Source organism: Lates calcarifer, unplaced genomic scaffold (assembly GCF_001640805.2).
Source record: "Lates calcarifer isolate ASB-BC8 unplaced genomic scaffold, TLL_Latcal_v3 _unitig_1144_quiver_1058, whole genome shotgun sequence".
Classification (NCBI taxonomy): Eukaryota; Metazoa; Chordata; class Actinopteri; family Centropomidae; genus Lates; species Lates calcarifer.
The window spans coordinates 14,897-40,314 of record NW_026115315.1 but is presented as its reverse complement, the minus strand read 5'-3'; the positions used below and the strand labels follow the sequence as shown (position 1 = coordinate 40,314).

General features: G+C 39.9%; 3 protein-coding genes across 8 annotated transcripts; all 3 read left to right on the top strand.

Annotated features, from left to right (window-relative positions):
- The first annotated feature begins 237 nt into the window (after positions 1-237).
- LOC108886648 (glucose-6-phosphatase catalytic subunit 1-like) lies at positions 238-3,658 on the top strand. Its single transcript, XM_051067119.1, is given in 10 exon segments — positions 238-248; positions 343-568; positions 570-610; positions 714-742; positions 745-798; positions 801-821; positions 1,623-1,743; positions 2,142-2,257; positions 2,748-3,133; positions 3,135-3,658. Coding segments are annotated over 10 exon segments (1,122 nt in total). The 3' UTR covers positions 3,252-3,658.
- Positions 3,659-5,763: 2,105 nt separating this feature from the next.
- On the top strand, positions 5,764-23,633 carry LOC108886646 (interferon a3). Of its 6 annotated transcripts, none has more exons than XR_007809480.1 (3): positions 5,764-6,203; positions 6,364-6,510; positions 22,383-23,633. XR_007809480.1 is itself a non-coding variant. In XM_051067125.1 (3 exons), exons 1-3 carry the CDS (start codon positions 6,101-6,103, stop codon positions 16,305-16,307), a joined length of 264 nt encoding a protein of 87 aa, XP_050923082.1. In that variant the 5' UTR covers positions 5,781-6,100; the 3' UTR covers positions 16,308-17,021. The 6 variants fall into 6 exon arrangements, 5 of the variants coding, with proteins under 5 accessions (XP_050923082.1, XP_050923081.1, XP_050923080.1 ...); XM_051067125.1 differs by lacking the exon at positions 22,383-23,633 and adding an exon at positions 16,294-17,021 and having other exon boundaries at positions 5,781-6,203; XM_051067124.1 differs by lacking the exon at positions 22,383-23,633 and adding an exon at positions 14,326-15,052 and having other exon boundaries at positions 5,781-6,203.
- Positions 19,388-21,145, top strand: LOC127138975 (interferon a3-like). Its single transcript, XM_051067120.1, has 5 exons — positions 19,388-19,578; positions 19,692-19,784; positions 19,876-20,025; positions 20,184-20,267; positions 20,420-21,145. The coding sequence occupies exons 1-5, from the start codon at positions 19,447-19,449 to the stop codon at positions 20,516-20,518; spliced, it is 558 nt and encodes a 185-aa protein (XP_050923077.1). The 5' UTR covers positions 19,388-19,446; the 3' UTR covers positions 20,519-21,145.
- Positions 23,634-25,418: the final 1,785 nt, after the last annotated feature.

Genomic DNA, 25,418 nt, shown 5'->3' with positions numbered 1-25,418 from the left:
ACTGTCACTCTGCAAACTGTTGGTTTGAATGATGTTTAATTTGGGTCACAGTTGACACATAGATATTGGTCAAGCAACTTCCTCTCTCTGTGTTATGTACAGTAGTTCAGTGAGAAAGATAACGATTGACGTTATGTTTTCCTGTTATCTTTCCCACTTGTTTGTGTGACAAATCTACCAAACTCTCCTGACTCCCAGTGTTTTATTACATGTGCAAGGTCAAAGATCAGCATGAGCATGGCGTTTGGGTAGTGGGTCCCTCTGGTATAAAACCAACCAGCTGTGTCCCTGATAGCAACAGTCCCTTTCTTTGCTCTCTCCAACTCACTCACACTTCACCAGATTGAGATTTCTCCCCCCTCCTGCTCGAGGCAAAGATGCTCACACTGTCATGGACGCCGTGCAGGGTTTTGGGGGTGAGCACCACCCCTACCTGCAGACCAACTATCAGGACGCCCAGGGCTTGTTTCTCTGGGTGTCCTGGGCGGCAGACCTCAGGAACACTTTCTTCATCTTCTTCCCGCTTTGGTTTCACCTGCGGGCCTCAGTGGGCATTAAGCTCATCTGGGGTGGCAGTGATTGGAGACTGGCTGAACCTGGTGTTTAAATGGTGAGTGAAGTAATCTTTGAGTTTGAGCTCGTGAACGGAATCAAGTGAAATCAATGTTCTTTTTAGATTATAACCGAGTGCATGTTTGTGTTGTGTTCCTCAGGATCCTGTTTGGGGAGAGGCCTTACTGGTGGTCCATGAGACGGCTCATTACGCAAACACTGTCCCCCCTCACATTGAGCAGTACCCATGACCTGTGAGACTGGGCCAGGTGAGATATTTCACTTTGCATGTATGACTGGATGTGGCTGCTGTGTCCCTATTAACCCCCAGTTCTTCGCACTCTCCATGTATTATTTCTGTAATATTATATATCCTTGTGTTTGCTGTGTGGTAGATGGATAAGTGTAAAATTAGCTGCAAAACTGAGGGTATAGATTTTGACACAAGCCCCTAAAATGATATTGAATGAGTTTTTGCTTTTGTGCATAAATAAAGTTACAATTAATCAAATTACCAAACAACAAACCAACTGCCAAACAGTGAACCTGAATATTTTAATTTTAATTTTAATATATTTAATTTTAATTCTTCTTCTTCTTCTGCTCAAATTTGTGCTAATTTATTGAAAATGATATATGATTCTGGGGTAATATTGAATCATTTTCCATCCATCTGAGAGGTTTAGAGGGGAAATTGTTGGTAACTCTGCAAACCACTCATTAAAAAAGTGGCTCCCAACTAAACACTTTCATAAGGGGGTTTTACATTGTATTCTATCATGTGTTTTTAATGTGAAATTTTAATTTGAAAAGTAACTATTAGCAGTCAGATCAATGTAGTGGAGTAAAATGTACAATGTTTCCTCCTGAAATCAAACCAAGTAGAAGTATAAAGTAGAATAAAATGGAAATATTCAAGTAAAGTATAGGTAGGTCCATGTTCATTCATTCATACGTTTAAGCAAAATGAATACATGAATGAGCGATGCAGCTTGTTGTGGCCTCAGATTGAGTTTCTACCTGAGTGAATTAGCCACTGATGTCTTATCCTCTCTGTTTGTGTTATGCAGGCAGCCCTTCTGGACATGCCATGGGAGCTGCCGGTGTCTACTACACCCTGGTGACCTCCATCCTCGCCATCATGACCAGCAAGAAGAAACATGGAAGCAAAAAATCCACCAACAAAGAATGGTGAGTCATCTTATTCTGAGACTGTCTACCAAACCTGCAGCTCTGCTCTGTTGTCCCACTGATGTCGGGGTTGTTTACCATTTTCTTCCACTCAGAGCTTATCACTGTGGACACACTATCTGTCCTGTGCTGTGGTTGATCATTGACTTCTGAGAACTATTGGGTGGAAAGCGGGGGGTTGATCATGGGTTGTTTTGACGTCCAGGCAGCTGAAGTTCTCATGATAAGCAGAGGAAAAACTGTGTTAATTGTTATGTTGCTTTATTAAAACACTGACTTGCTTGTTCTGGGGCAAGACCAGCAAAGGCCAGACTGAAGAATGAATTTCACCTGACTTTTTGAGGTTTTGCATTTTCCACAACAGAAATTATAATTTGTTTATTGTTTTATTTTGACAGGTATCTGAAGGCCGTTCTGTGGACTCTGTTTTGGGGGGTCCAGGTGTGTGTCTGTCTTTCCAGGGTCTTCATCGCCGCACACTTTCCCCACCAGGTCATTGCTGGTGTCATCACAGGTCAGCATGGACACATTTTAATACATAACTTCAGTAGACAATTGAATAAGCCATTAGGAGCAGACTGAGAATAACTGTCAAGTATAGAGGTTAGTTCTCTGGGTTTGCAGGGTTTTAGCACCTAGCAAATCAAGCATTTTTGGGGGGCAATAGTAACTGTAAAGAAAAGTTAATTAAGTGATTGTGTGAAAGTTTGTGAAAGTTTTTTCAGCCCTGATTAGTATCTACAGGTATTCACAAAATCAAGTAAGGAAGGCCAGCCTGTATGTAGCCTGAGAGACAGAAGCCAGGGTAAAAAAAAAAAAGGGTTTAAAGCCATGTAGTGGCATTACTCTTATCAATACTGTTATCAGCCCAGCATTTCTTGCAGTATAAGGTGAATATTCACAGAGATTTCAGTAAGAAAATCAACCTGAAACAATAAAAGTGTGGGAGGACGTGTCTCCTTAGCTTATATTGACATGGGCTTTTCAATCTGTGTTGTTCTCAGGTATGATAGTCGCTGAAGCCTTCAACAGAACTCAGTGGATCTACAGTGCCAGCATGAAGAAGTACTTCTACACCACCCTCTTCCTGACCTCCTTCGCTGTCGGTTTTTACATCCTGCTCAAAGCTCTGGGTGTGGACCTGCTGTGGACCCTGGAGAAAGCCCAGAAGTGGTGCGTCAGGCCCGAGTGGGTCCACCTGGACACCACGCCCTTCGCCAGCCTGCTGCGTAACATGGGCACCCTGTTCGGCCTGGGCCTGGGCCTGCACTCACCTCTCTACACCGAGACCAAGAAGAGCAGCAGCGCATTGGTCAAAGCAGGCTGTGTCATCAGCTCTCTGCTCCTGCTGCACCTGTTTGACTCCTTCAAGCCTCCCACACACACCGCTGGCCCTGTTCTACCTGCTGTCCTTTTGTAAGAGCGCCACCGTGCCTCTGGTCACTGTCAGTATCATCCCTTACTGTGTGAACGGAGCTCTGAGTCTGCAGAACAAAAAGGGAGTGTGAGCAATGAACTCAGATGATAAAGACTAATGGAACGGAGTCTCTTCCAGATCATAACAACGTTCCTCTGGTGCCTATTGTATTCATGTCTAACTGATCCTCAGGAGAAGCAGAAAAGATCAACAGGAAATTGTCACTGGTGCCATTTGGACACTGAACTCTGTGAGCCCTGAGTGACACTGAGTGAAAGCACTATCCAGGATGCCCAGCAGCACCTCTAAAGACCCATTTTGAATTTAGAAAAACATGATAATTACAATTGTTTCAGACTCCTGGAAAAGGACTAGCGAGTGACTGTTTGCATGTAGTTGCTGTGTTGAATGACAACATCATTCACAGCTTTGATATGTTATTTCAAGTGTAATAGTAATGTATTTTTAAGAGTTATAGAAAGTATTTTTGAAACACTTTTTGAATATTTTTTAATAAAAACCGTATCAAATTACTCAGCTCGTGTTTTACCGCACTACACAATGACTCTGGACTGTACCATACTCAGTCAGCATCACATATAGTAAATACCTCACTCTCCAGAGGTGGAAGAAACAACTAAGATCCTTTACCTAAGTAAAAGTATCTCAAAGTAAAAATACTCAATTACAAGTAAAACTCCTGCATTCAGAACTTTACTTAGGAAAAAGAACAGCTGTATCATCAGCACAATGTACTCCAGGCAGCCTAATCATCAGATAAATGTACTGTACTGTTGTTAAATATACAATGTTTTCTTCTGAAATACAGACAAGTAAAAAGTTTTAAGTTACAGATAATTAAATGCTCAAGTAAAGAAGGGTACCTAAAACTGTACGTAAGAACATTAGCCTACTTAAAGTGAGTTAGTTACTTCCCACCACTTCCACCACATGTAATCTAGTTTAAACTCTGTAGTAAATTACCAATTTGCCAATTACTACAGAATTCGACATAGTTTTGAACAGTGGTGCAAAGTAACTACATACATTTACTAAAGTAGGCATACTCTACTTAATTTGTGATTGTGTGTTTTACTTGAGCATTTCCATATTAAGTTGATGACTTCAGTTAGTAGTTAACCTGCAGATAATCAACCAATAAACATGATTAGAAAATGGGCCATTATGCATAATAAGAAGTCTACTGTTACTTTTGGTATTTAAAGTATATTTTTTGCTGTAACATTGACATGGAAATGGTTACCTAGCTAGCTGTAGGCTACAATGTGAGCTCTGTTTTTTAAAGTTAAATTTGTTTACCATTTTGGCAAAGTGGCACCATTAAAAATATGCCAAATTAGCTATTAGTAGTTTCTGTGAGGAATGCAGCTACCACTGGAATATTTTGATACTGAAGAAAACTTGTGTATCATTCAGCAGTCCAAACAGAGCGTCTATTTTCATTGATTTCTAAGTGAATTTATGGACGTTTACTCCAGTTTACTCCTGTTATCAGTAGTATAGGTGTAATAGTAATCTGATGATGCTTGTGTACTTTTCATTATGTTTTTATGGCATTTTAATTGCATCATTGTTTGTGTGTTACATTGTTGTGTGTTCTTTTTGAGGTATTTGTATAGAGGAACATCTGAGGAAGAGCACTGCAAACATTTAGGCTATTAATTCAATGACCTATATTTTTGCTCTTACAAAAATAAACAGAAAATGAAATTAATATTTGACCTAAAACATGCTCATCTCAGCCATCTGCACAATTTCACACTGTATCCTGAGACATCAAATGCATCATAGGTTTTGTCTGACCCTGTAAACTCTAGTGAAGACCCGAATCATTTATCTTGAGTGTAGTTAAACCAGAGTGCAGACATTAATTTTGTCATGGCTGTCACTGAGTGAACTACATTTATTGCCAAATGTGTCACTTAATGGAAACTCAAACCCTACAGGAATCCTATGTCTGATAAAAATCCAATTTTTTGCAAATCTGGAGCGAGCTTTTCAATCATTAACGTGGCACCAAAGCTCCGGCCTTCAGCCTGGCCTGCAGTGACGATGACATAGATCCGCACGTCATGCAACTGTCTGTGTGTGTCAGCCAGTTCACTCAAGACCAACGGTGCAAACTGAACATTCAATATTTGTCTATTTGTGTTTTTGCAAAAATGCACACGACATCCCTGATGAACACTGAGTTTTAAAAAACATTTGTGTGTCACTCCTGTTAGTTATGACCAAAAGTATGATGTTTCTATGAAGTGACATGACTCTTTGTTGGTTACAAAGCTTCCCCATGTCAATGCAATTTATAAGTGATGTAAAATGCCTCAGTATATAGGCATTTAGTCAAGTTTATCATCACATACTTGCTTAATGTGCATGGAAGTGCAGATTTAAGGAAACATGCATGCAATTTGACTATGGGTAACTGCATGTGAGAATTAGTTATTACTTTGATTATTACTTTAGTTAAAAGCAAGTAAAGTTGTTGTACATTAATATATAACGTTTACTTCATCAGGGAATCTCATTGACATCAAGTTCTCTTTTGCTAGAGAAGTGAGTACAGCAGAGAGAAAAGCAAATATAATCAGACAAAAAACCACATATACAAACACAAAGCCAGACAGAAGCATGAATTGAATTAATGAATGGACTGTGTACAGAGCAGAGATGAAACTGATACATGTGAGACTCACCACACATTGGCATTAATACATAGGTTAATATTAATGCAAGAAATAACCATGACAGTGTGGTGGACAGATTTACATGGAGAGAGGAAGAAGAGGAGTTTCCGGCGGAAGTAGAATGACTCCTCTTCTCTCTCAGAGCTGTTAGTTTGTTGTGCATGCTGAAGTGAGTCTGTGGCTGCTGCAGCTGAAGATCAGAGGCTGAAGAAAAGACTCTTGTCGGTGAATCATGTGTAAAATGCAGGTGGTGAGGACGCTGGTCGCAGAGAGACTGGCTGCAGCTGCGGAGGAGATATTTACTGTTGTGGAGAGGAAGATGCTGCACACGTCAGGTTTGGAAACACAAGATGAAGGCAGTCATTTTAGGCAGTCAACTTCTTACCCCTGAAGCCTATCAACCTTTTATTTAACAGGGCATATGCAAAAAAAATGGGTGAGCGATGGGTGAGGTTATATCAGTTTGCGTGTGCAATGTTTCCTTCCTCCTTCCAGAAATGTTACCTGAGCAGTTGAGGACAGTTGTACAGAAGCGACTGTCAGCTGTTGCTGATGAGATCTGTAGGATCCTGGAGATAATGTTAGGTGAACATGAAGCAGAGGACATCGAGCAGCAATGCCAGCTGCTGGACATCACGACAGGTACACTGTACATGCCATCATGCTTATATTGCAGGAATTTTTATTCCTGTTGCATCAACAAAAAGCATGCAGTATTTTATGTATTTTTTAAACTTATTTTTTTTATCTATTTTTACAGTTGCTAACATGCATTTCTCAATACTGAGTTCACTTCTTCAAAACTCATCACACAGTATGCACATGCAAGTTCCTCTGCTGCCTCAAAACAACATTCTGTAACTATTTCTTCCACACATAGGCTGTAAATTCAACTGTATTTTACTGACAAACAGTAACATTAACATATAGAAATAACAGAAAAAAATAAATGAGAATTGATTATCAATAAATATTTACAGCTATACAGTATGCTACTGCCATCTACTGGCATTCGGACGTTACTACAAACTACAGATGGCTGCCATTATGTTAGTGTAAAATGAACGGTATCTCGGTGTTGCTGAAATTTACAGTTGCTACTGTTTTTGTAAAAACAGCAAAAATCTGTTATGTTGGTGTTTGTGTGTGGAGGGAGGGAGGGAGGGAGGGAGAGAGGGGAGACCCCCCCCCCCTTCAACGGACCGACTGTCAGACAGTCAGTCCGCGGGTCCACTTCCTCACCACAGGGACTCTAGGCACCTGCGCCTCTAGGTCTGGTGCTCAGATCGCATCTGAAGATCAGATGCGCAGAGGCCGAGTCGAGACCACGGGAAATACATTAGATGGATGTATACGTCATGGTCTGATGCATGGATGGATGCATCCGACTCAGGTCCAGGGCTGCCGTGGCCTGCAGCCGGGACCCTGGCGTCTGACCACCAGTCACCCCGAGTCTCCTCCGGTGAAGGAGAGTGTACGAAGTAAACGCAGTGAAGAGGCTCTAGATACCATCTCGGTTTGTGAGAACTGGTGACATCACGCGTGACGTCAGCACTTCTCCGCTCTGTAATTGGTTCATCACCCGTTTCCCTGGTGATATCGCAGTGAAATGACATCACCAATCAAACAATCTGATAATCCAGATGGGAGAGATTTGGGGGGGGGGCACAGGCCCAGTAGAGCTCAGGCTTTATGCCAAGCAACGCCCCTGCTGTAGGGGTCCTGTGCTTCCAGTACCTGTAACTGTTCACTCTCTGAGCCCAACAGAATTTAATGCCCCAGCGTCCTGTAATTACCACTTGTGGCTGCAGAGGGCGCTGTTTGCCTCAGCAAAACTTACAAAATCTTCTTTTAAAAATGGGAGTTAACTGAAGTTAACTGTTTGCTAAATTAGTTCTAAATTGTTTTGAGAGTAAAACTACCTGAATATAAGTCAAAGCTTATATTCAGTTAAATCAACTGTTCACACAGATAGGTCTGCTCTGTGTTTACATTTCTCAGTTTAAAGAGTCAGGTCTTCATCTGAAACTGCTGAAGACATTTTATACCAGAGTCAGAGCAAAGACAGAGACAGAGTTTGTGTATGTTTTTAAAATCTCATCCAGGGAGGAGAATTTGACTATTTGGTATTTTTCCTGTTTATTCCAGGGAATGTTTTCTGTCCCTTTAAAGACAAAGTGAATCTGTAGGAAATCAAACAAATATTATTTTCTAACAATGGATATGATTGTTGATCATTATCTTCCTTTATAATGTCACACATTTCTGATTCAGAAATGCTGCTATACAGTAATAACATGTATCTTTTGTATTTTTCTCAGAAACCTTCAAAGGAAACAATCAGAAAAGGGAAAGAAAATCTCCCTCTGGTTACAACTCAGGCTCAGACTAAAGTCAAAACATATGATGAAGAGTCACAAAGTTTGGGGACCACTGACCTAAACCTGTCATATTAGAAGAGAATAATTTAAACTCTAATATTAATCTGATCCATGTCTCTTGTCCCTGTGGACTTTTGATCAAACAAAGATGGACACACGTGATTTTCATATTGATCGATATCAGACTGAAAATGTTGTGAACAGGTGAAGGAGAACCCCCTCTCTACAGGCTCTCTGGTTCTCACGGTTCATGCTCCAAGTTCCAGTGAAAACAAGTTGAAATGTCACTGACCAGTTGATGTGAACGAGCGTCACAGTCACGGAGCCACTTTCATTTTCTCAGCAGAGGAACTTCCCTTTACGGCGCCTGATGATCACAGTCACACCTGCAGCTTTAACAATCAATGATTATCATGGATCCACACAGAATTAATGATGCAACTCAAACTCTGAGAGAATGATCTTTATTTTTCAAACGACATTTACGGTCGTATTGGACAGAGAGTAGACTGACAGAGAGGTGATGACTTCAACAAAAACATCGACTGGAATCTTCAAAACACGAAGCAACTCTGTAAACTAACAAAAGTCAAATAAATCGATCAATGTTAAAATCATTGTAAATCATTATTGGTGACTGGGAATTCATTCAAAGAGTTTCCCAATATTATATTTGACCTGAAAAATCGCTCTAATAATAAAAACCCGATAATAATTCAGTTATTTATAATATCGAACATTAAACTATTGTAATATTATAAATAGTGAGCTGTGATTGAGTTTATGGAATTTTTAAATGTTTTTTTTTCTATTAAAAGCCTGATATGGTTTTATTATGAGCATTTTAATACGTTGGTCTACGGGGCGTGATTTTTTTCTTTTCTTTTTCTGTGATATTTGTTTATTCTTTAATTGTGGGATCAAATCTTTCACCAGGACACTGATTCAAATGTGTGACGCTGTGTCTTTTGAGGTTGATTCTGACTTTTAAACTTTAAGCCGTGTTGAAAGCCACAGTTCAGCTCCAGTGTTTTCCACAGGTGTTAAGTCAGGAAAATGAAATAGGTGCGTCCTGTTATAAATGAGGAGCTGCAGGTCTGCTCCAACACAACACCAGGACACATCTCAACCTGCTCTATACAGAGGAGACTTCTACCTTTTTCAAAAAGAAAAAATGCTGAACAGGATTTTGTTTGTTTGCCTGTTTCTGGCTCTGTACAGTGCAGGCTCCTCACTGAGCTGCAGGTGGATGGATCATAAATTCAGACAGTACAGTGAAAACTCTTTGGATCTACTAGATACCATGGTGAGTTCACTTGTTCACGTGTTGTTTAAAGTCACTGAATTATCTTCACTGAGTGAGTTCACTGTGTGTTTACTTCAACACATGATGTGTGTGTGTGTGTGTGTGTGTGTGTGTGTGTGATGCAGGTGAATAATTCCACTAACAGCACTGAGGATGCTGAAGTGGAGGACACTGTGGCCTTCCCTAATGATCTGTACAGCCAGGCGTCCAAAGCATCAGTGAGTCATCAGCTCAACTTCAGCTGTCAAACACTGTCAGAAATGTGTCCCTGTAGTAATCTGATTACTCTTCTTCTTCTTCCTCCTCCAGGCTGAGGATAAACTTGGTTTCACAGTGCAGGTTCTGGAGGAGATGGCCGTCCTGTTTGAGGAGGATCACAGCGCTGCATCATGGGAGGAGAGCACAGTGAAGGACTTTGTCAACATTGTGACCCAGCAGGCTGACGGCCTTCACTCCTGTGTAAGTGTCAGGGTGGATTAACAGCCTCACCTGTTCCCTTACATTTCAAACTGAATGCATCAGCACTCTCTGACTGATTTCTCTTCCTCCACATCCTGTTGACTGAAAGAGTCAGTTGTGTTTTTTTAAACATGATTTTTGATCTTTGATTCATTTAGACTGGGAGCCACAGCCACAAGAAGAAGAACAAGAAGCTGCACATGTATTTCAAGAGACTGTCAGGCCACGTCCTAGAACGAATGGTAAGTCTATCTATCTATCTATCTATCTATCTATCTATCTATCTATCTATCTATCTACTGATGTTTCTAATGATAATATTGTGTGTGTGTGTGTGTGTGTGTGTGTGTGTGTGTGTGTGTGTGTGTGTGTAGGGCCACAGTGCTGAATCCTGGGAGCTGATCAGGAAGAAAATCAAAACCCATCTAATGAGAGCTCACCAGCTGGTTTCATCTCTGCTCACCACCAACTAACACCTGTCAGACCAAGAATCTCCTCATTCATTTGCTAAGTGATTGAGCTATTTATTTATTTATTGCTTAGTTATGTACTGCCTTGTTTGTTTACTCATGTATTTATTTTTTGGAGTTAACTAAAACAGATTTATTTATTTATTGAGGTATTTATTTATTCATTAATATATTTTTTATTGAGTTGTTTTTCTATTTATCAGTTGATCTGTTGAATGTTTATTTTTTAAGTTGATCAATGTGCTTATTTATTTTTTTTTAATGTGTGCTGAGAAAATTTGATTTTTTTTTCATGCTATAACCAATAAAATCTGTTCTTCTACCAGCAAATATAAAAATGTTTTTTGTTTTTATTCCTGTTGCATCAACAAAAAGCATGCAGTATTTTATGTATTTTTTAAACTTATTTTTTTTTATCTATTTTTACAGTTGCTAACATGCATTTCTCAATACTGAGTTCACTTCTTCAAAACTCATCACACAGTATGCACATGCAAGTTCCTCTGCTGCCTCAAAACAACATTCTGTAACTATTTCTTCCACACATAGGCTGTAAATTCAACTGTATTTTACTGACAAACAGTAACATTAACATATAGAAATAACAGAAAAAAATAAATGAGAATTGATTATCAATAAATATTTACAGCTATACAGTATGCTACTGCCATCTACTGGCATTCGGACGTTACTACAAACTACAGATGGCTGCCATTATGTTAGTGTAAAATGAACGGTATCTCGGCGTTGCTGAAATTTACAGTTGCTACTGTTTTTGTAAAAACAGCAAAAATCTGTTATGTTGGTGTTTGTGTGTGGAGGGAGGGAGGGAGAGAGGGGAGACCCCCCCCCCCCTTCAACGGACCGACTGTCAGACAGTCCGCGGGTCCACTTCCTCACCACAGGGACTCTAGGCACCTGCGCCTCTAGGTCTGGTGCTCAGATCGCATCTGAAGATCAGATGCGCAGAGGCCGAGTCGAGACCACGGGAAATACATTACACGGATGTATACGTCATGGTCTGATGCATGGATGGATGCATCCGACTCAGGTCCAGGGCTGCCGTGGCCTGCAGCCGGGACCCTGGCGTCTGACCACCAGTCACCCCGTCTCCTCCGGTGAAGGAGAGTGTACGAAGTAAACGCAGTGAAGAGGCTCTAGATACCATCTCGGTTTGTGAGAACTGGTGACATCACGCGTGACGTCAGCACTTCTCCGCTCTGTAATTGGTTCATCACCCGTTTCCCTGGTGATATCGCAGTAAAATGACATCACCAATCAAACAATCTGATAATCCAGATGGGAGAGATTTGGGGGGGGGGCACAGGCCCAGTAGAGCTCAGGCTTTATGCCAAGCAACGCCCCTGCTGTAGGGGTCCTGTGCTTCCAGTACCTGTAACTGCTCACTCTCTGAGCCCAACAGAATTTAATGCCCCAGCGTCCTGTAATTACCACTTGTGGCTGCAGAGGGCGCTGTTTGCCTCAGCAAAACTTACAAAATCTTCTTTTAAAAATGGGAGTTAACTGAAGTTAACTGTTTGCTAAATTAGTTCTAAGTTGTTTTGAGAGTAAAACTACCTGAATATAAGCTAACTGAATCACACTAAAGTCAAAACATATGATGAAGAGTCACAAAGTCTGGGGACCAGTTAATTCAGTTATTTATAATATCGAACATTAAACTATTGTAATATTATAAATAGTGAGCTGTGATTTTTTTCTTTTCTTTTTCTGTGATATTTGTTTATTCTTTAATTGTGGGATCAAATCTTTCACCAGGACACTGATTCAAATGTGTCTATCTACTGATGTTTCTAATGATAATATTGGGTGTGTGTGTGTGTGTGTGTGTGTGTGTGTGTGTAGGGCCACAGTGCTGAATCCTGGGAGCTGATCAGGAAGAAAATCAAAACCCATCTAATGAGAGCTCACCAGCTGGTTTCATCTCTGCTCACCACCAACTAACACCTGTCAGACCAAGAATCTCCTCATTCATTTGCTAAGTGATTGAGCTATTTATTTATTTATTGCTTAGTTATGTACTGCCTTGTTTGTTTACTCATGTATTTATTTTTTGGAGTTAACTAAAACAGATTTATTTATTTATTGAGGTATTTATTTATTCATTAATATATTTTTTATTGAGTTGTTTTTCTATTTATCAGTTGATCTGTTGAATGTTTATTTTTTAAGTTGATCAATGTGCTTATTTATTTTTTTTTAATGTGTGCTGAGAAAATTTGATTTTTTTTTCATGCTATAACCAATAAAATCTGTTCTTCTACCAGCAAATATAAAAATGTTTTTTGTTTTTATTCCTGTTGCATCAACAAAAAGCATGCAGTATTTTATGTATTTTTTAAACTTATTTTTTTTTATCTATTTTTACAGTTGCTAACATGCATTTCTCAATACTGAGTTCACTTCTTCAAAACTCATCACACAGTATGCACATGCAAGTTCCTCTGCTGCCTCAAAACAACATTCTGTAACTATTTCTTCCACACATAGGCTGTAAATTCAACTGTATTTTACTGACAAACAGTAACATTAACATATAGAAATAACAGAAAAAAATAAATGAGAATTGATTATCAATAAATATTTACAGCTATACAGTATGCTACTGCCATCTACTGGCATTCGGACGTTACTACAAACTACAGATGGCTGCCATTATGTTAGTGTAAAATGAACGGTATCTCGGTGTTGCTGAAATTTACAGTTGCTACTGTTTTTGTAAAAACAGCAAAAATCTGTTATGTTGGTGTTTGTGTGTGGAGGGAGGGAGGGAGAGAGGGGAGACCCCCCCCCCCCCCCCCCTTCAACGGACCGACTGTCAGACAGTCAGTCCGCGGGTCCACTTCCTCACCACAGGGACTCTAGGCACCTGCGCCTCTAGGTCTGGTGCTCAGATCGCATCTGAAGATCAGATGCGCAGAGGCCGAGTCGAGACCACGGGAAATACATTACACGGATGTATACGTCATGGTCTGATGCATGGATGGATGCATCCGACTCAGGTCCAGGGCTGCCGTGGCCTGCAGCCGGGACCCTGGCGTCTGACCACCAGTCACCCCGAGTCTCCTCCGGTGAAGGAGAGTGTACGAAGTAAACGCAGTGAAGAGGCTCTAGATACCATCTCGGTTTGTGAGAACTGGTGACATCACGCGTGACGTCAGCACTTCTCCGCTCTGTAATTGGTTCATCACCCGTTTCCCTGGTGATATCGCAGTAAAATGACATCACCAATCAAACAATCTGATAATCCAGATGGGAGAGATTTGGGGGGGGGGGCACAGGCCCAGTAGAGCTCAGGCTTTATGCCAAGCAACGCCCCTGCTGTAGGGGTCCTGTGCTTCCAGTACCTGTAACTGCTCACTCTCTGAGCCCAACAGAATTTAATGCCCCAGCGTCCTGTAATTACCACTTGTGGCTGCAGAGGGCGCTGTTTGCCTCAGCAAAACTTACAAAATCTTCTTTTAAAAATGGGAGTTAACTGAAGTTAACTGTTTGCTAAATTAGTTCTAAGTTGTTTTGAGAGTAAAACTACCTGAATATAAGCTAACTGAATCACACTAAAGTCAAAACATATGATGAAGAGTCACAAAGTCTGGGGACCAGTTAATTCAGTTATTTATAATATCGAACATTAAACTATTGTAATATTATAAATAGTGAGCTGTGATTTTTTTCTTTTCTTTTTCTGTGATATTTGTTTATTCTTTAATTGTGGGATCAAATCTTTCACCAGGACACTGATTCAAATGTGTCTATCTACTGATGTTTCTAATGATAATATTGGGTGTGTGTGTGTGTGTGTGTGTGTGTGTGTGTGTAGGGCCACAGTGCTGAATCCTGGGAGCTGATCAGGAAGAAAATCAAAACCCATCTAATGAGAGCTCACCAGCTGGTTTCATCTCTGCTCACCACCAACTAACACCTGTCAGACCAAGAATCTCCTCATTCATTTGCTAAGTGATTGAGCTATTTATTTATTTATTGCTTAGTTATGTACTGCCTTGTTTGTTTACTCATGTATTTATTTTTTGGAGTTAACTAAAACAGATTTATTTATTTATTGAGGTATTTATTTATTCATTAATATATTTTTTATTGAGTTGTTTTTCTATTTATCAGTTGATCTGTTGAATGTTTATTTTTTAAGTTGATCAATGTGCTTATTTATTTTTTTTTAATGTGTGCTGAGAAAATTTGATTTTTTTTTCATGCTATAACCAATAAAATCTGTTCTTCTACCAGCAAATATAAAAATGTTTTTTGTTTTTATTCCTGTTGCATCAACAAAAAGCATGCAGTATTTTATGTATTTTTTAAACTTATTTTTTTTATCTATTTTTACAGTTGCTAACATGCATTTCTCAATACTGAGTTCACTTCTTCAAAACTCATCACACAGTATGCACATGCAAGTTCCTCTGCTGCCTCAAAACAACATTCTGTAACTATTTCTTCCACACATAGGCTGTAAATTCAACTGTATTTTACTGACAAACAGTAACATTAACATATAGAAATAACAGAAAAAAATAAATGAGAATTGATTATCAATAAATATTTACAGCTATACAGTATGCTACTGCCATCTACTGGCATTCGGACGTTACTACAAACTACAGATGGCTGCCATTATGTTAGTGTAAAATGAACGGTATCTCGGTGTTGCTGAAATTTACAGTTGCTACTGTTTTTGTAAAAACAGCAAAAATCTGTTATGTTGGTGTTTGTGTGTGGAGGGAGGGAGGGAGAGAGGGGAGACCCCCCCCCCCCCTTCAACGGACCGACTGTCAGACAGTCAGTCCGCGGGTCCACTTCCTCACCACAGGGACTCTAGGCACCTGCGCCTCTAGGTCTGGTGCTCAGATCGCATCTGAAGATCAGATGCGCAGAGGCCGAGTCGAGACCACGGGAAATACATTACACGGATGTATACGTCATGGTCTGATGCATGGATGGATGCATCCGACTCAGGTCCAGGGCTGCCGTGGCCTGCAGCCGGGACCCTGGCGTCTGACCACCAGTCACCCCGAGTCTCCTCCGGTGAAGGAGAGTGTACGAAGTAAACGCAGTGAAGAGGCTCTAGATACCATCTCGGTTTGTGAGAACTGGTGACATCACGCGTGACGTCAGCACTTCTCCGCTCTGTAATTGGTTCATCACCCGTTTCCCTGGTGATATCGCAGTAAAATGACATCACCAATCAAACAATCTGATAATCCAGATGGGAGAGATTTGGGGGGGGGGCACAGGCCCAGTAGAGCTCAGGCTTTATGCCAAGCAACGCCCCTGCTGTAGGGGTCCTGTGCTTCCAGTACCTGTAACTGCTCACTCTCTGAGCCCAACAGAATTTAATGCCCCAGCGTCCTGTAATTACCACTTGTGGCTGCAGAGGGCGCTGTTTGCCTCAGCAAAACTTACAAAATCTTCTTTTAAAAATGGGAGTTAACTGAAGTTAACTGTTTGCTAAATTAGTTCTAAGTTGTTTTGAGAGTAAAACTACCTGAATATAAGCTAACTGAATCACACTAAAGTCAAAACATATGATGAAGAGTCACAAAGTCTGGGGACCAGTTAATTCAGTTATTTATAATATCGAACATTAAACTATTGTAATATTATAAATAGTGAGCTGTGATTTTTTTCTTTTCTTTTTCTGTGATATTTGTTTATTCTTTAATTGTGGGATCAAATCTTTCACCAGGACACTGATTCAAATGTGTCTATCTACTGATGTTTCTAATGATAATATTGGGTGTGTGTGTGTGTGTGTGTGTGTGTGTGTGTGTAGGGCCACAGTGCTGAATCCTGGGAGCTGATCAGGAAGAAAATCAAAACCCATCTAATGAGAGCTCACCAGCTGGTTTCATCTCTGCTCACCACCAACTAACACCTGTCAGACCAAGAATCTCCTCATTCATTTGCTAAGTGATTGAGCTATTTATTTATTTATTGCTTAGTTATGTACTGCCTTGTTTGTTTACTCATGTATTTATTTTTTGGAGTTAACTAAAACAGATTTATTTATTTATTGAGGTATTTATTTATTCATTAATATATTTTTTATTGAGTTGTTTTTCTATTTATCAGTTGATCTGTTGAATGTTTATTTTTTAAGTTGATCAATGTGCTTATTTATTTTTTTTTAATGTGTGCTGAGAAAATTTGATTTTTTTTTCATGCTATAACCAATAAAATCTGTTCTTCTACCAGCAAATATAAAAATGTTTTTTGTTTTTATTCCTGTTGCATCAACAAAAAGCATGCAGTATTTTATGTATTTTTTAAACTTATTTTTTTTTATCTATTTTTACAGTTGCTAACATGCATTTCTCAATACTGAGTTCACTTCTTCAAAACTCATCACACAGTATGCACATGCAAGTTCCTCTGCTGCCTCAAAACAACATTCTGTAACTATTTCTTCCACACATAGGCTGTAAATTCAACTGTATTTTACTGACAAACAGTAACATTAACATATAGAAATAACAGAAAAAAATAAATGAGAATTGATTATCAATAAATATTTACAGCTATACAGTATGCTACTGCCATCTACTGGCATTCGGACGTTACTACAAACTACAGATGGCTGCCATTATGTTAGTGTAAAATGAACGGTATCTCGGTGTTGCTGAAATTTACAGTTGCTACTGTTTTTGTAAAAACAGCAAAAATCTGTTATGTTGGTGTTTGTGTGTGGAGGGAGGGAGGGAGAGAGGGGAGACCCCCCCCCCTTCAACGGACCGACTGTCAGACAGTCAGTCCGCGGGTCCACTTCCTCACCACAGGGACTCTAGGCACCTGCGCCTCTAGGTCTGGTGCTCAGATCGCATCTGAAGATCAGATGCGCAGAGGCCGAGTCGAGACCACGGGAAATACATTAGATGGATGTATACGTCATGGTCTGATGCATGGATGGATGCATCCGACTCAGGTCCAGGGCTGCCGTGGCCTGCAGCCGGGACCCTGGCGTCTGACCACCAGTCACCCCGAGTCTCCTCCGGTGAAGGAGAGTGTACGAAGTAAACGCAGTGAAGAGGCTCTAGATACCATCTCGGTTTGTGAGAACTGGTGACATCACGCGTGACGTCAGCACTTCTCCGCTCTGTAATTGGTTCATCACCCGTTTCCCTGGTGATATCGCAGTGAAATGACATCACCAATCAAACAATCTGATAATCCAGATGGGAGAGATTTGGGGGGGGGTACAGGCCCAGTAGAGCTCAGGCTTTATGCCAAGCAACGCCCCTGCTGTAGGGGTCCTGTGCTTCCAGTACCTGTAACTGCTCACTCTCTGAGCCCAACAGAATTTAATGCCCCAGCGTCCTGTAATTACCACTTGTGGCTGCAGAGGGCGCTGTTTGCCTCAGCAAAACTTACAAAATCTTCTTTTAAAAATGGGAGTTAATTGAAGTTAACTGTTTGCTAAATTAGTTCTAAGTTGTTTTGAGAGTAAAACTACCTGAATATAAGTCAAAGCTTATATTCAGTTAAATCAACTGTTCACACAGATAGGTCTGCTCTGTGTTTACATTTCTCAGTTTAAAGAGTCAGGTCTTCATCTGAAACTGCTGAAGACATTTTATACCAGAGTCAGAGCAAAGACAGAGACAGAGTTTGTGTATGTTTTTAAAATCTCATCCAGGGAGGAGAATTTGACTATTTGGTATTTTTCCTGTTTATTCCAGGGAATGTTTTCTGTCCCTTTAAAGACAAAGTGAATCTGTAGGAAATCAAACAAATATTATTTTCTAACAATGGATATGATTGTTGATCATTATCTTCCTTTATAATGTCACACATTTCTGATTCAGAAATGCTGCTATAACATGTATCTTTTGTATTTTTCTCAGAAACCTTCAAAGGAAACAATCAGAAAAGGGAAAGAAAATCTCCCTCTGGTTACAACTCAGGCTCAGACTAAAGTCAAAACATATGATGAAGAGTCACAAAGTTTGGGGACCACTGACCTAAATCTGTCATATTAGAAGAGAATAATTTAAACTCTGATATTAATCTGATCCATGTCTCTTGTCCCTGTGGACTTTTGATCAAACAAAGATGGACACACGTGATTTTCATATTGATCGATATCAGACTGAAAATGTTGTGAACAGGTGAAGGAGAACCCCCTCTCTACAGGCTCTCTGGTTCTCACGGTTCATGCTCCAAGTTCCAGTGAAAACAAGTTGAAATGTCACTGACCAGTTGATGTGAACGAGCGTCACAGTCACAGAGCCACTTTCATTTTCTCAGCAGAGGAACTTCCCTTTACGGCGCCTGATGATCACAGTCACACCTGCAGCTTTAACAATCAATGATTATCATGGATCCACACAGAATTAATGATGCAACTCAAACTCTGTCAATGTTAAAATCATTGTAAATCATTATTGGTGACTGGGAATTCATTCAAAGAGTTTCCCAATATTATATTTTACCTGAAAAATCGCTCTAATAATAAAAACCCGATAATAATTCAGTTATTTATAATATCGAACATTAAACTATTGTAATATTATAAATAGTGAGCTGTGATTGAGTTTATGGATTTTTAAAATGTTTTTTTTTTCTATTAAAAGCCTGATATGGTTTTATTATGAGCATTTTAATACGTAGGTCTACGGGGCGTGATTTTTTTCTTTTCTTTTTCTGTGATATTTGTTTATTCTTTAATTGTGGGATCAAATCTTTCACCAGGACACTGATTCAAATGTGTGACGCTGTGTCTTTTGAGGTTGAGTCTGACTTTTAAACTTTAAGCCGTGTTGAAAGCCACAGTTCAGCTCCAGTGTTTCCCACAGGTGTTAAGTCAGGAAAATGAAATAGGTGCGTCCTGTTATAAATGAGGCCCTGCAGGTCTGCTCCAACACAACACCAGGACACATCTCAACCTGCTCTATACAGAGGAGACTTCTACCTTTTTCAAAAAGAAAAAATGCTGAACAGGATTTTGTTTGTTTGCCTGTTTCTGGCTCTGTACAGTGCAGGCTCCTCACTGAGCTGCAGGTGGATGGATCATAAATTCAGACAGTACAGTGAAAACTCTTTGGATCTACTAGATACCATGGTGAGTTCACTTGTTCACGTGTTGTTTAAAGTCACTGAATTATCTTCACTGAGTGAGTTCACTGTGTGTTTACTTCAACACATGATGTGTGTGTGTGTGTGTGTGTGATGCAGGTGAATAATTCCACTAACAGCACTGAGGATGCTGAAGTGGAGGACACTGTGGCCTTCCCTAATGATCTGTACAGCCAGGCGTCCAAAGCATCAGTGAGTCATCAGCTCAACTTCAGCTGTCAAACACTGTCAGAAATGTGTCCCTGTAGTAATCTGATTACTCTTCTTCTTCTTCCTCCTCCAGGCTGAGGATAAACTTGGTTTCACAGTGCAGGTTCTGGAGGAGATGGCCGTCCTGTTTGAGGAGGATCACAGCGCTGCATCATGGGAGGAGAGCACAGTGAAGGACTTTGTCAACATTGTGACCCAGCAGGCTGACGGCCTTCACTCCTGTGTAAGTGTCAGGGTGGATTAACAGCCTCACCTGTTCCCTTACATTTCAAACTGAATGCATCAGCACTCTCTGACTGATTTCTCTTCCTCCACATCCTGTTGACTGAAAGAGTCAGTTGTGTTTTTTTAAACATGATTTTTGATCTTTGATTCATTTAGACTGGGAGCCACAGCCACAAGAAGAAGAACAAGAAGCTGCACATGTATTTCAAGAGACTGTCAGGCCACGTCCTAGAACGAATGGTAAGTCTATCTATCTATCTATCTATCTATCTATCTATCTATCTATCTATCTATCTATCTATCTACTGATGTTTCTAATGATAATATTGTGTGTGTGTGTGTGTGTGTGTGTGTGTGTGTGTGTGTGTGTGTGTGTGTGTGTGTGTGTGTAGGGCCACAGTGCTGAATCCTGGGAGCTGATCAGGAAGAAAATCAAAACCCATCTAATGAGAGCTCACCAGCTGGTTTCATCTCTGCTCACCACCAACTAACACCTGTCAGACCAAGAATCTCCTCATTCATTTGCTAAGTGATTGAGCTATTTATTTATTTATTGCTTAGTTATGTACTGCCTTGTTTGTTTACTCATGTATTTATTTTTTGGAGTTAACTAAAACAGATTTATTTATTTATTGAGGTATTTATTTATTCATTAATATATTTTTTATTGAGTTGTTTTTCTATTTATCAGTTGATCTGTTGAATGTTTATTTTTTAAGTTGATCAATGTGCTTATTTATTGTTTGAATGTGTGCTGAGAAAATTTGAATTTTTTTTCATGCTATAACCAATAAAATCTGTTCTTCTACCAGCAAATATAAAAATGTTTTTTGTTTTTATTCCTGTTGCATCAACAAAAAGCATGCAGTATTTTATGTATTTTTTAAACTTATTTTTTTTAATCTATTTTTACAGTTGCTAACATGCATTTCTCAATACTGAGTTCACTTCTTCAAAACTCATCACACAGTATGCACATGCAAGTTCCTCTGCTGCCTCAAAACAACATTCTGTAACTATTTCTTCCACACATAGGCTGTAAATTCAACTGTATTTTACTGACAAACAGTAACATTAACATATAGAAATAACAGAAAAAAATAAATGAGAATTGATTATCAATAAATATTTACAGCTATACAGTATGCTACTGCCATCTACTGGCATTCGGACGTTACTACAAACTACAGATGGCTGCCATTATGTTAGTGTAAAATGAACGGTATCTCGGTGTTGCTGAAATTTACAGTTGCTACTGTTTTTGTAAAAACAGCAAAAATCTGTTATGTTGGTGTTTGTGTGTGGAGGGAGGGAGGGAGAGAGGGGAGACCCCCCCCCCCTTCAACGGACCGACTGTCAGACAGTCAGTCCGCGGGTCCACTTCCTCACCACAGGGACTCTAGGCACCTGCGCCTCTAGGTCTGGTGCTCAGATCGCATCTGAAGATCAGATGCGCAGAGGCCGAGTCGAGACCACGGGAAATACATTACACGGATGTATACGTCATGGTCTGATGCATGGATGGATGCATCCGACTCAGGTCCAGGGCTGCCGTGGCCTGCAGCCGGGACCCTGGCGTCTGACCACCAGTCACCCCGAGTCTCCTCCGGTGGAGAGTGTACGAAGTAAACGCAGTGAAGAGGCTCTAGATACCATCTCGGTTTGTGAGAACTGGTGACATCACGCGTGACGTCAGCACTTCTCCGCTCTGTAATTGGTTCATCACCCGTTTCCCTGGTGATATCGCAGTAAAATGACATCACCAATCAAACAATCTGATAATCCAGATGGGAGAGATTTGGGGGGGGGGGCACAGGCCCAGTAGAGCTCAGGCTTTATGCCAAGCAACGCCCCTGCTGTAGGGGTCCTGTGCTTCCAGTACCTGTAACTGCTCACTCTCTGAGCCCAACAGAATTTAATGCCCCAGCGTCCTGTAATTACCACTTGTGGCTGCAGAGGGCGCTGTTTGCCTCAGCAAAACTTACAAAATCTTCTTTTAAAAATGGGAGTTAACTGAAGTTAACTGTTTGCTAAATTAGTTCTAAGTTGTTTTGAGAGTAAAACTACCTGAATATAAGCTAACTGAATCACACTAAAGTCAAAACATATGATGAAGAGTCACAAAGTCTGGGGACCAGTTAATTCAGTTATTTATAATATCGAACATTAAACTATTGTAATATTATAAATAGTGAGCTGTGATTTTTTTCTTTTCTTTTTCTGTGATATTTGTTTATTCTTTAATTGTGGGATCAAATCTTTCACCAGGACACTGATTCAAATGTGTCTATCTACTGATGTTTCTAATGATAATATTGGGTGTGTGTGTGTGTGTGTGTGTGTGTGTGTGTGTAGGGCCACAGTGCTGAATCCTGGGAGCTGATCAGGAAGAAAATCAAAACCCATCTAATGAGAGCTCACCAGCTGGTTTCATCTCTGCTCACCACCAACTAACCTGTCAGACCAAGAATCTCCTCATTCATTTGCTAAGTGATTGAGCTATTTATTTATTTATTGCTTAGTTATGTACTGCCTTGTTTGTTTACTCATGTATTTATTTTTTGGAGTTAACTAAAACAGATTTATTTATTTATTGAGGTATTTATTTATTCATTAATATATTTTTTATTGAGTTGTTTTTCTATTTATCAGTTGATCTGTTGAATGTTTATTTTTTAAGTTGATCAATGTGCTTATTTATTTTTTTTAATGTGTGCTGAGAAAATTTGATTTTTTTTCATGCTATAACCAATAAAATCTGTTCTTCTACCAGCAAATATAAAAATGTTTTTTGTTTTTATTCCTGTTGCATCAACAAAAAGCATGCAATATTTTATGTATTTTTTAAACTTATTTTTTTTAATCTATTTTTACAGTTGCTAACATGCATTTCTCAATACTGAGTTCACTTCTTCAAAACTCATCACACAGTATGCACATGCAAGTTCCTCTGCTGCCTCAAAACAACATTCTGTAACTATTTCTTCCACACATAGGCTGTAAATTCAACTGTATTTTACTGACAAACAGTAACATTAACATATAGAAATAACAGAAAAATGAGAATTGATTATCAATAAATATTTACAGCTATACAGTATGCTACTGCCATCTACTGGCATTCGGACGTTACTACAAACTACAGATGGCTGCCATTATGTTAGTGTAAAATGAACGGTATCTCGGTGTTGCTGAAATTTACAGTTGCTACTGTTTTTGTAAAAACAGCAAAAATCTGTTATGTTGGTGTTTGTGTGTGGAGGGAGGGAGGGAGAGAGGGGAGACCCCCCCCCCCCCTTCAACGGACCGACTGTCAGACAGTCAGTCCGCGGGTCCACTTCCTCACCACAGGGACTCTAGGCACCTGCGCCTCTAGGTCTGGTGCTCAGATCGCATCTGAAGATCAGATGCGCAGAGGCCGAGTCGAGACCACGGGAAATACATTAGATGGATGTATACGTCATGGTCTGATGCATGGATGGATGCATCCGACTCAGGTCCAGGGCTGCCGTGGCCTGCAGCCGGGACCCTGGCGTCTGACCACCAGTCACCCCGAGTCTCCTCCGGTGAAGGAGAGTGTACGAAGTAAACGCAGTGAAGAGGCTCTAGATACCATCTCGGTTTGTGAGAACTGGTGACATCACGCGTGACGTCAGCACTTCTCAGCTCTGTAATTGGTTCATCACCCGTTTCCCTGGTGATATCGCAGTGAAATTACATCACCAATCAAACAATCTGATAATCCAGATGGGAGAGATTTGGGGGGGGGGGTACAGGCCCAGTAGAGCTCAGGCTTTATGCCAAGCAACGCCCCTGCTGTAGGGGTCCTGTGCTTCCAGTACCTGTAACTGCTCACTCTCTGAGCCCAACAGAATTTAATGCCCCAGCGTCCTGTAATTACCACTTGTGGCTGCAGAGGGCGCTGTTTGCCTCAGCAAAACTTACAAAATCTTCTTTTAAAAATGGGAGTTAACTGAAGTTAACTGTTTGCTAAATTAGTTCTAAGTTGTTTTGAGAGTAAAACTACCTGAATATAAGTCAAAGCTTATATTCAGTTAAATCAACTGTTCACACAGATAGGTCTGCTCTGTGTTTACATTTCTCAGTTTAAAGAGTCAGGTCTTCATCTGAAACTGCTGAAGACATTTTTATACCAGAGTCAGAGCAAAGACAGAGACAGAGTTTGTGTATGTTTTTAAAATCTCATCCAGGGAGGAGAATTTGACTATTTGGTATTTTTCCTGTTTATTCCAGGGAATGTTTTCTGTCCCTTTAAAGACAAAGTGAATCTGTAGGAAATCAAACAAATATTATTTTCTAACAATGGATATGATTGTTGATCATTATTCTCCTTTATAATGTCACACATTTCTGATTCAGAAATGCTGCTATACAGTAATAACATGTATCTTTTGTATTTTTCTCAGAAACCTTCAAAGGAAACAATCAGAAAAGGGAAAGAAAATCTCCCTCTGGTTACAACTCAGGCTCAGAATAAAGTCAAAACATATGATGAAGAGTCACAAAGTTTGGGGACCACTGACCTAAACCTGTCATATTAGAAGAGAATAATTTAAACTCTGATATTAATCTGATCCATGTCTCTTGTCCCTGTGGACTTTTGATCAAACAAAGATGGACACACGTGATTTTCATATTGATCGATATCAGACTGAAAATGTTGTGAACAGGTGAAGGAGAACCCCCTCTCTACAGGCTCTCTGGTTCTCACGGTTCATGCTCCAAGTTCCAGTGAAAACAAGTTGAAATGTCACTGACCAGTTGATGTGAACGAGCGTCACAGTCACGGAGCCACTTTCATTTTCTCAGCAGAGGAACTTCCCTTTACGGCGCCTGATGATCACAGTCACACCTGCAGCTTTAACAATCAATGATTATCATGGATCCACACAGAATTAATGATGCAACTCAAACTCTGAGAGAATGATCTTTATTTTTCAAACGACATTTACGGTCGTATTGGACAGAGAGCAGACTGACAGAGAGGTGATGACTTCAACAAAAACATCGACTGGAATCTTCAAAACACGAAGCAGCTCTGTAAACTAACAAAAGTCAAATAAATCGATCAATGTTAAAATCATTGTAAATCATTATTGGTGACTGGGAATTCATTCAAAGAGTTTCCCAATATTATATTTGACCTGAAAAATCGCTCTAATAATAAAAACCCGATAATAATTCAGTTATTTATAATATTGAACATTAAACTATTGTAATATTATAAATAGTGAGCTGTGATTGAGTTTATGGAATTTTTAAATGTTTTTTTTTCTATTAAAAGCCTGATATGGTTTTATTATGAGCATTTTAATACGTAGGTCTACGGGGCGTGATTTTTTTCTTTTCTTTTTCTGTGATATTTGTTTA